Source organism: Mobula birostris, chromosome 5, assembly GCF_030028105.1.
Source record: "Mobula birostris isolate sMobBir1 chromosome 5, sMobBir1.hap1, whole genome shotgun sequence".
NCBI lineage: Eukaryota > Metazoa > Chordata > Chondrichthyes > Myliobatiformes > Myliobatidae > Mobula > Mobula birostris.
Genome location: NC_092374.1, coordinates 96,064,979 through 96,075,151, shown reverse-complemented (window position 1 = coordinate 96,075,151; position 10,173 = coordinate 96,064,979). Strand labels below are relative to the sequence as shown.

At 51.0% G+C, this 10,173-nt stretch overlaps 1 protein-coding gene across 1 annotated transcript; it reads left to right on the top strand.

Moving 5' to 3' along the window:
• Nucleotides 1-846: 846 nt before the first annotated feature.
• Nucleotides 847-9,393, top strand: LOC140197898 (claudin-7-like). The gene is made up of 4 exons (XM_072258482.1): nt 847-1,214; nt 5,348-5,512; nt 7,901-7,985; nt 8,380-9,393. Exons 1-4 carry the CDS (start codon nt 992-994, stop codon nt 8,546-8,548), a joined length of 642 nt encoding a protein of 213 aa, XP_072114583.1. The 5' UTR covers nt 847-991; the 3' UTR covers nt 8,549-9,393.
• Nucleotides 9,394-10,173: the final 780 nt, after the last annotated feature.

Below are 10,173 nucleotides of genomic sequence, written 5' to 3'. Positions count from 1 at the left end.
ATTTGGTGCCTAGGGCAGTTTCTGTGCTGTTGTGTTCTGCAACTCAAGAAACCTCCTCACTCCCACCTATGTGTGGGCCTTTCAACACTGAGTAGGTTTCAGTGAAATCTGACAGGTGACTCTCCTCCTCTCTCCCTTCATTCATCCGCTCTCTAAACTGGACCCAACCCCGCAATTATCTGCACACCACCGCCACTCAGTTTCATGGGATTGCACCTGGTTCCTACAAACAATCCAAACTTGTCCCCAAACTAAGTTAACTTGAAACTCACCGGTCAGAGTGAAGTTAGGGTGTCGGTGACCCCTCCCCTCCTCACCCGGGAGGTGAAGGGATGGGTTTGAGGAAGCCAGCTTCTTCGGGGTCGGGGGGGGGGGAGTGGAGTGTTTCCGGGACTCGACCCCGTTCCCTTCCAGAAAGCTGGGAGGCGCCGAGTCCCTGAGGTCCCTGGCTTCATTGAGCTCCTGTGGGTCTCGATAAAATTCGGTCGGAGGCGAGGGACGCCTTCCTGCGCTGAAGGAGAACCCTCTCCGCCAGACCCCTCCTCCAACCCCTGAATCATCGGCGAAACCAGGTGATTGGGATCATCGTCACGTGGCTGACGGGGTGGGATCTTGCCGTTCCTCCGGGCTCTAAAATTCAACAAATCCTTAATATTATGAAGGAAATGTCGGCAGCCTGTCTGTGTGTGTGTTTTTTTACGGTTGTTTTGTCTGTTACGTTGGCTGAAACCACGGGAACGCGCAGTGGATGCCTTCCGTGCCGAAACTCGGGCCGTTTCCCAACCGAAACCCGACGCGCGTCCCCGAGGAGGCGGGGCGCGCCGCGCCCCCTCCAGTTAAAAACAGGTGAAGGTGGGGCTGTTGCAGGTAGAAGAAAGCGGCGTTGGTACGGAACAGGTCAGAAAAGGGTCGGCTCCAGCACTCCACAACTTTTCGTCAGCCCGTTGATTTTAGGTTAATTTCGGCGCTGGTAGCGAGAGAGAGAGAACCGATGGCGAACGCGGGGCTTCAGATGTTGGGGTTTGTCCTCGCCTTGCTCGGCTGGATCGCCGTGGTGGCCAGCACCATCATGCCTCAGTGGAAAATGTCGAGTTACGCTGGTGATAACATAATCACGGCGCAGGCGGTGTACCAGGGACTGTGGATGAACTGCGTGTTTCAGAGCACCGGACAAATGCAGTGCAAGGTGTACGACTCCATCCTAGCGTTGGGAGGTGAGCGAGCGGCGCAGGCGCTCCGTGCCGGTGTTAGACCTCTTTGGGCTGAGTTACTAGGGTCAGCTATACGGTTAGAACCGGTTTGGACCCGTTTACGTGGGTCTGTGCTGGGGTTTGCAGTGGTCACGGGTGGGAGGGGTAAACAATGAAGCGAGTTTCTGTTTGTTTGAACAAGATCCCCCTGGCGGTTAAGCAGCCCTCTTCACCTCCCTCCCCCGGTGTTATTTTACCCAAACACTCCATAAATTGTTAATCCTCTCCATTGAAGGTAGTAAGTTATCAAACGTGTTTTAAGGCCCATTCCCTACCCCCGGTGTGATCTTGTACTTTACTGGAGTTCTCTTTCTTTCTCCCCCCCCCCCCCGAGTCTGGGAATAAAACAAAGGAATCTGGGGTCGGGGGCAGGCACCTATACTCTCCCGGACCCGTCCCGTCTGCGTCGCGCCGAGACTCCCCGGCGGAATCCGATTGTTTAGAAATTGGGAAAGCGCTCTGATTTTTGCAGACTCGTTCCGTTGAGGCATTTTTTTTCCTATTTATTTTGTCTTATCGCGTTGGTTGAATTTACACAACTGTTGATAAAAGCGCTTGGGGCCAGATTAGGAATGGAAATGATACCACAGGTCCTTAACGGGCGTTCGCGGGAGACCAGAGCTGGACGTGGAGAGGATCTTCTCGTGGCCGATGGGTGGTGGTGTTACCTGTCCCTTTAAGGATTTGGTTTTGGGGGGGGGGGAACTATGTACTGAGAGGGTCCTGGCTGTTGTGCGTTCGTTCCGGAGCCACTTAACCTCCACCCTCCGCTTTCCTGGGGCTCTGGGTGCGTCTCCGACAGGTAGATCGGAGCGAGATTCCGGTCTCCCGTCCGTTCCTCGGTTCCCTTCGCGTCCCCACCCGCGGAAAATGATCCCCACTTCTCTCCGACTGAGTTTCTTTCTCCTCTTCTCTTCTCTCTCTCTCCCCCCCCCCCCCGGAGGGTAGGTGTTTAGGGAGAGAGGAATATCTCCTCGTTTCCTGTTTGATTTGGGGGTCCTGTGAACTCCCCCCAAGCTAGTTTGCCCCGTAACTGCGAGCCTTCATGTAAGCTGCCCCTACCCCAGCCCTGGACCCTCTTGCTGTGTTTCCTGAACTGTTGGAGAGAGTTCCTGTTTTGAGAGAGAGCGGGAGCGGGTGGGGTGGGTGCAGAGTCCGATTTGAGAGGAAATACCCGAGCGGACATGGCCAACTATGCGGTGGGGAGGAGGGAGGGTTTAGACCCAGGACGTGGCGCCCCAGTTGCGGAGCGGAGCCGTTCCTACCCCGCCACCTTGAGGGCGGTTTCAGTGAAGATCCTTTACGGAGGTGGAGAAGGGTTAAGGCGGTGACCCGCGGGGAAACTGCAGCCAGCTGAGCGGTTCTCCGGCCCCCGCAAGGCGGGGAGCGCTCTCCCAGTGCGGAACAAGGAGAGAAGTCACTTCCCAGTATTGCAGGTTTCTGGAAAGAAATTTGAAGTATTTCTAGATTGAGATGTCTAAGGCGATAAGAGGTGTAGATCGATTGGATAGCCAGAGACACCCCCCCCCCCCAGGGCAGAAATGGCTAATCCGAGGGAGGCATTGTTTTAAAATGATTGGAGGAAAGTGGGGGGGGGGTGAAATTTAGAGGGTTTTTTTTACACCAAGTTTGGTGGGTTCCTGGAACGCACTGACAACGGGTTGTGGAGGATGTGGGGTACATCGGGGGCATTTCGATCGGAAGGTGGAGGAAAGGGTTAGATTGGTCTTGCAGTAGGTTAAAAGGTCAGCACATTGTGGGCCGAAGGGCCTGTACTGTGCTGTAATGTTCTGAGCACCCCCCACCTCTATTTTCTTCCCCCTCTGATAACACTTTGCAGCTGTACATGAACAAGACGCGAGGTTAATCTCTGAAATGATCACATTCAGATTATCTGCGGTGCATACATGGAAACAGGAAAGTGTGTCACAGAGCTCGGACCTTTGTCCTCCTGTCCCTGGCTCAGGCTCAGGTGCTGGAAGTCTTGAGCTGCCCATAAAAACACGGGAGGAACTCCACAGGTTGGGCAGCATTAATGGGGGGGGGGTGGGTCAACGGTCAACATTTTACGTTGAGATGTCATTCTCCATAGATGCTGCCTGACTTGCCGAGTTCCTCTGGCATTTTGTTTGATTGCAAAGTGCCCATTCCAGTTGTGTGAAGAGCTGGATGTTTGTACCAGCCAATTACTTCCCCCACTGTCACGCTTGCTTCGTGCTGACTGTGGAAGGTTAACTGGTTAACCAGGAGTGTTGAAATCCAGTAAAGTATAAACTGGTAGTTAGACTGTGACCACACTGTTCCCCTTGCCTTGGTTCCACTTCCGTTTGTGACCTTTCATAGCAAACCTCCTACTGCAGGTAATCAGCTCCAACATTCACCCACTTGCAGGATGTCTAACAGAGGCATCTGGAGTTGCTGCAGAGCTTGGAGTGAGATTGGGAAGAGAATGCAGTTACTTCCTGCCCTGAATTTTTGAGGGATAATCCAATGGCCTTATGGTTTGGTTTTTAGTTTCCTGTTTTTTTTGTTGTTGACTGGGTTTAATTTGCATGGAGTGTGATTTGAATTGTTCTCTAGATCAGTCTTGCCTTTGGTTACTTTTCCAAAGGCACTGTGTCACCTTCTATTTATAGAGTTGCCTGGTTAGACAAAGGCTGCTCTAACTCTTGTACTAGACAGATGTGGGGTACACTTTTCCTCATTGATGTGGTATGTAGTTCCCCTGTGGACCATCTCTTGGAAAACTAATTCTGTTCTTTCCCAGAAATGGGGCAGCAGATTGTATTTAATATAGTAGAATACCAGCACGGGTAGTGAGGTGCTTTACAGCATCAGCGATTGGAGTTCAATTCCTGCTGGTATGTACATTCTCCCCACGATCTCCTTGTGATGACGTAGGTTTCCTCTGGGTGCTCTGGTTTCCTCCCACATTTTGAAGATGTATTGCTCTATTGCCAGAAGAATGGCGTCACGGACAGGCTGCCCCCAGCACAATCTCAACTGTCATTGCTGGTCATTGACACAAGTCTCCTTTTACTGTAGGTTTTGATATGCCACCACTGATCTGCCTTCCTTCTGCAAAGGGGCTGGGGCCAGGGCTATGGGCTGATTCATGGAGTTGAACCATTAGTTGGAGGGCAATGACAGGCCCTTTGGCCCATCTAGTCCATGCTTGCACCACCCTCCCATCCACAGTTCTCTTAAATGTTGCAATCAAACCCACGTCCACCACTACTGCTGGCAGTTAATTCCATGTTTGCACCAGCTTCTGAGTGGAGAAGTTCCCTCACAGGCTCCCCTTAAATATTTCACCTATCATCCTTGACCTATAGCTCCGAGTCGTAATCCTGCCCAACCTCAATGGGGGGAGTTGGGTATAGGGACCATCTCCTGCAATCCTCTTTGGGGGGAGGGCTGTAAGTGGGCACCAAGATACCACAGGCATGTCCTTTCTGGATTTGGGGATGGAGGTCCAAACAGACATGGGGTAATGGGTGTGAGCAGATTTTGTGGGCTGTTTTGGTCCTCTTGTGCTGGCAGGAGGTTCCCGAGGATGATCCCAGGACTGGAAAGGTTAATGTATGAGGAGTGTTTGATATCGCTGGGCCCGTACTCACTGGAGTTTAGAAAAATGAAAGGTGGTTGGGGGGGGGGTGGGGGTGATGAAATCTCATTGAAAACTACTGCATGTTGAAAGGCCGAGAGGGAGAGGATGCTCCCTGTAGTAGAACCAGAGAGTACAGCCCCAGAATAGAGGGACGTCCTTTTAGAACAAAGCTGAGGAGGGATTTCTTTAGCCTGAATCTGGAATTCATTGCCACAGGTGGCTGTGGAGGACGTTATTGGGTATATTTAAAGTAGAGGTTCAGAGGTTCTTGAGTGAGGGTGGAGAATGGGGTTGAGAGGGAAAATAAATTAGCCATGATAAATCAGAATGACAGAAAGGACTTGAGAGGCCGAACAGCCTGTTTGTTGTTGTTTTTTTTTTCCTTTCCTTTATGGCCCACAAGGCTCCATTCCACCCCCCCCCCCCACCCTCTCGTGCACCCGGTGATCTCTGGTCTGGGTTCTAACAAGTTCTCCTTCTCTTCCAGCATCGCTGCAGGCAACCCGAGCATTAATGGTGGTGGGTATCGTGGTGGGTGTCCTGGCCCTTGGCATCAGCACCGTGGGCATGAAGTGCACCAAGTGTGGGAGTGACGACAAGACCCGGAAAGCCCGCATCGCCATGGGCGGGGGCATCGCCTTCATCCTGGCAGGTGAGCACTGCTCCTGTCCCCCACCCAGCGGGGGGAGCCTCCTGGACAGAGTTGGGGGGTGTGGGACAAACACCCCTTTCCCTGAGGGGAGAGGGTGCAGTTTACACCCCCCAAATAGTTCAGATTCATAGTTGTTTGTTTATTGAACGAGATGGGCTGAATGATTTTTTTGCTGTAGTGCCCTATAGTGATATGTACAGTCTGTGTTGGCTACCAAACGCCCCAGGGATGTCTTTCGACCTCAGGACCCAATGACTTTGCTTTGGTCTCCAGGCCTTGTGCCTCCTGCCCGCACGGACCTCCACCTCGGCTCCAAACCAAGTGGGGGGGTGAAGAAGGGTAATTGGGCCTCCACTTTGCAGTCTGCGTGCTTTGACCTATCATATCCGTAGACCTTAAGTCATAGCAGAATCAGGCCATTCGGCCCATTGAGTCTGCTCCACCATTCCATCATGGCCAATTTATTATCCCCCTCAACCCCCATTCTCCTACCTTCTCTCCATAACCCTTGGTGCTCTGACTAATCAAGAAGCCAACAACCTCCATTTTAAATGTACCCAACGACTTGGCCTCCACAGCCATCCGTGGTAATGAATTCCACAGATTCACCACCCTCTGGGTTGAGAAATTCCTCCTCATCTGTTCTAAAGGACATCCATCTATTGTGAGTCTGTGCCCTCTGGTCCTAGACTGTCCACTATAGGAGATATCCCCTCTATCCAAGACTTTCACTATTCAGTTGGTTTCAATGAGATCCCTCGTCAATCTTCTGAACTCCAGTTCAGCTGCATAACCTGGGAGAATAAATTTCCCTTTCACTGAAAGACTTCCCCTGCCCTTGGGTTCATTTTGTGGACATGGAAATATGGAGTGTGTTGAAACGAATGCAGCCTATGGATGTGCAGAGTTGGCCCACAAGAGTCACCACAGTCCTGTACTGAGAGAGCACATGCACAATAGAACACACAGGACAGGCCCTTCGGCCCACAGTGCTGTGTTGAACCAATTCAACTGGCCAACTAAACTAATCTCTTCTGCCACATCCTTCCATTTCCTGCACATTCACGTGCCTATCTAAATGTCTGTTAAAACCCTCTACCACCACTCTTTCAAAAAAAAAAAAAAACTTGCCCCTTACATCTCCTTTAAAATTGCCCCCTCTTGCCTTAAATACCCTCTGGTATTAGACATTTCCATGCTTGGGAGGGAAAAGATGCAAAGATGCTCCCTATCTACTCTATCAATGCCTCTCAATCTTATAAACCTCAACCAGATCTCCCTTCAGCCTCTTCTGCACCCTCTCTAAAGTCTCAACGTCCTCCCTATAAAGGGGGCAACAGGACTGTACACAATACTCCAGATATGGCCTAACTAGAGTTTTATAAAATTGCAACACAACCTCCTGACCCTTGAACTCGGTGCTTTGACTAATAAAAACAAGCATTCCACAAGTCTTAACCACCTTATCTACCTGTGTAGAATCAAGAATCTTGCCCCTAACAGTGTACTGTCTCCTTGCATCTGACCTTGCAAAGTGCAACACCTCACACTTATCTGGGCTAAACTCCATCTGCCATTTCTCAGCCTATGTATACAACTGATCTATAGTGTGCTGTATTCTTTGCCAGTCTTCTACACTATTTACAGCTCCAATCTTACTAAAATCTACAAACTAACCTGCCCATCTGCATTTTCACCTGGGTCATTTATGTGCATCGCAAACAGCAGAGGTCCCAGCACAGATCCCTGCGGAACTCCACTAATCAGAGACCCGCAGCTCAGATTAGTCCCTCACCCAAGACCCTCTGTCCTGTATGGGCTGAATGGCTGCCCATGATGGGATTGTGGTCTGTGTTCTGAATCTAAACCATCCATTTGCTGTGGAATCCATTCTTAATCTTCTGGATGAGCAAAGCCATACTGGCTTGCCATAATTAGACTATGGGTTTCCAAATGCTTGTATCCTTAAGATTCCTCTCCACCACTGTTGTAAAGATCCCCCTGTCAAGGTCCCTGGTTTCCAGGATTAACCCTGGTTCACTTGAATAAAGGAACAACACTGGCTACTCCAGTTCTCCCGGACCTTGCCTGTGTCCAGAGAGGTCACACAGATATTGCCTGTGTTTAGAGAGGTCACAAAGTCCTGAGGTTGACTCTGATCTGAGCTGTTTCCCTCTCTCTCCCTCCCTCCCTCCCTCTCTCCTCCAGTCTGCCCCCACCCCATGTTCCTGTTTATACTTTGAGTGTCTTGTGTGCCATTTGGCCCTTCTACTCCCTGTGGGAAGGAAATTGAGGGCTTTAACTCCATAATTAAGAGAAATTGTCACTTCTTAGGGTAAGGATGTTTCTGTCTTAAAGCCCCTGTAACCTCTTGCCTCTCCTCCACAGGTCTCTGTGTACTGATTGGTGCCTCCTGGTTTGGCAATCAGATTGTGAAAGACTTCTACAACCCATTCACTCCTGTCAACACAAAGTAAGTCCTTCCCGATGACTGCATGGTGGGGAGGGGAAGGGAGGCTTGAGGTGGCAGGGGTTGGGCACCTCCCTGTGGGACTGGCAGCCTCTTGCAAAACTCCTCAGTGCCAGGCTGGTTTGTGCTTGGTACCTGGTGCCTGTCCCACCGAGGGCTTGGGCTGTAGGTGCAGAAGATGGGGAAGAATGTTTCCCAGGGTGGGAGGGGGCTAGTCTGATAACAGTGGGAGCCTGAGCTGTGTGTTTCCAGGCTAGCACAAGCAGAGGGTGAATATTGGGGAAATGGGAAGGCTCTGGGGTCTGAGCGATCTGGGGCTCCCCACAATGGGATTGTGGTCTGTGTAACCTCGTCCTGTGCCTCTTGCTCTGACTGGTGCTGTAACATTTCCTTTCAGGTACGAGTTTGGGTCTGCGATCTTTGTCAACTGGGCTGGGGCGGCTCTGGTGCTGATCGGCGGCGGGATGTTGAGCTGCTCCTGTCCCGGTAAGGGTGGTGGCTACCCCGCGTCCTACCCGAAATCCAAGGCTCGCTCCAAGGCCTCCAGCAACAAGGAGTTTGTGTGAGGACCAGTCGGTGTCGCAGGTCGGGGGTCATTTGTGAAAAGGAGCATCTCCGGGAACTGTTGATCAAAGATTCTCTGTGACGTGCTGAATGAAGAAGGAATGTTTGTGAATTTAAACAGAACGTTGTACATTTTGTGCTTTGGTTTATTTTAAGCATTTACCTTGTGGATTTTTTTTGTTTAGAGTTTTTTTTAAACTTAGGAGAGGGACTGGGTTTTTGACAGTTTGTGAAGGATTTAATTTTTGTGCTTCGGATGGCTCCGGATGAGATTTGATTCTGCAATTTAAAAAATAATGATGTGTTTGGGAAGGGTACTTGAGGGACAAGTTGCAAACTGAGAGACTTGGCAAGCTAGCTTGGCCTGAGAAGGCTCAGGCCTTGGCACCATGCCGTGTCTGAATGCATCTTTGGAAGGAGGTGGGGCTGCTCTTCATGCTAGGAAAAAAGATGGACTAATCCTGATTCCATTATCTTGGAACTGGCAACCAGCTACTCTCTCCAAACTGTTTCGATCATCTCTGATACCCCTATCCTGCCCTCGGCACCTCCAAGATGGAATAATCCAGTCCATTATCCACTCTGCTGAGGGAGAGAATCGCTCCCGGGGATAATGGTGGGTCCACTTTGAGAGTGGAGACCGCATTCTTTCTCCCTGCCCACTCCCATTCCTCTGAAAGGTTACAGTTTGTGACCTGTGACATCCCGGGTGGGGTCAGATTCCTTCAGTGGAAGGCGGGGTGTATCTTGTCAATACTCCCACCTATGATTGAGGGGTTTTAAAGAGTTACCCGGTTTTATTTAATATATGTGCATGTACATTTCTTAAATAAAGTTCATAATCTGCTGGTGGTGTGATGTTTTGAGTTCTCTGCGTGCCCTGGGCAGGGGTGGGTCTGCTGTTGGCACTGACAGGCAGATGTTGGGGCTTGAGTTGCTGCTCATCTCTCAATAGATGGGGAGGGGGGTGGACAGAAAGACTTGTGTTCTCTGGAGATCCTCTCCATGTTGAGAGGGGGAGAGAGACTTTTGTGTCAGAGGGAGAGATGGTCAAGACAGTCTCAAGAGTTGTGCTGTCTCATGACCAGTGGAGGGGGAGGAGAGAAATAGACTGAAAACATGGGGGACCCTCCAGTCAGATTAGGGGGTGGGGGGGGAAGAGGGATACTCTTGGCAGAGACAGAGGGGAGGGGACTCTAGACAGTAGGAGAGACAAGGAGGGGGTCAGAGAGAGACTCTTGAAATGGATGGAGAGAGAGAGACCATTGAGGTGGGGGGGGGAAAAGAGAGTTAGAGACTCAAGACAGACACAGGGTACACACCTGAGACAGTGGGGGGGGGGTGGGGGAGGTTGTGTTAGACTTCAGAGAGAAAGAGGCTCTTGGCAGAGAGGAGGAGAGGCAGACTTTCAATGGGGGGGGAGAGACTCAAGACAGATGGAGAGATGGGGGAGAAAGACTCAAGACAGATGGAGGGAGAGAGGTGGAAGAGACAGGGAGACTCTAGAGACTGAGCCAGGCTCAAGAGAGATTGTCACTGGGGGATTATCGCACACAGACACACCATGGATGGGGGGTGGGGGGGTACTCTGGGCAGGGAGAGTGACTAGAGAGATGGATAGATGGCA

Coding starts and splice junctions, on each gene's coding strand:
- LOC140197898 (XM_072258482.1), top strand. CDS start 992: ATGGCGAACGCGGGGCTTCAGATGTTGGGGTTTGTCCTCGCCTTGCTC. Junction 1,215..5,347: donor CTCCATCCTAGCGTTGGGAG/GTGAGCGAGCGG, acceptor CTTCTCTTCCAG/CATCGCTGCAGGCAACCCGA. Junction 7,986..8,379: donor TTCACTCCTGTCAACACAAA/GTAAGTCCTTCC, acceptor ATTTCCTTTCAG/GTACGAGTTTGGGTCTGCGA.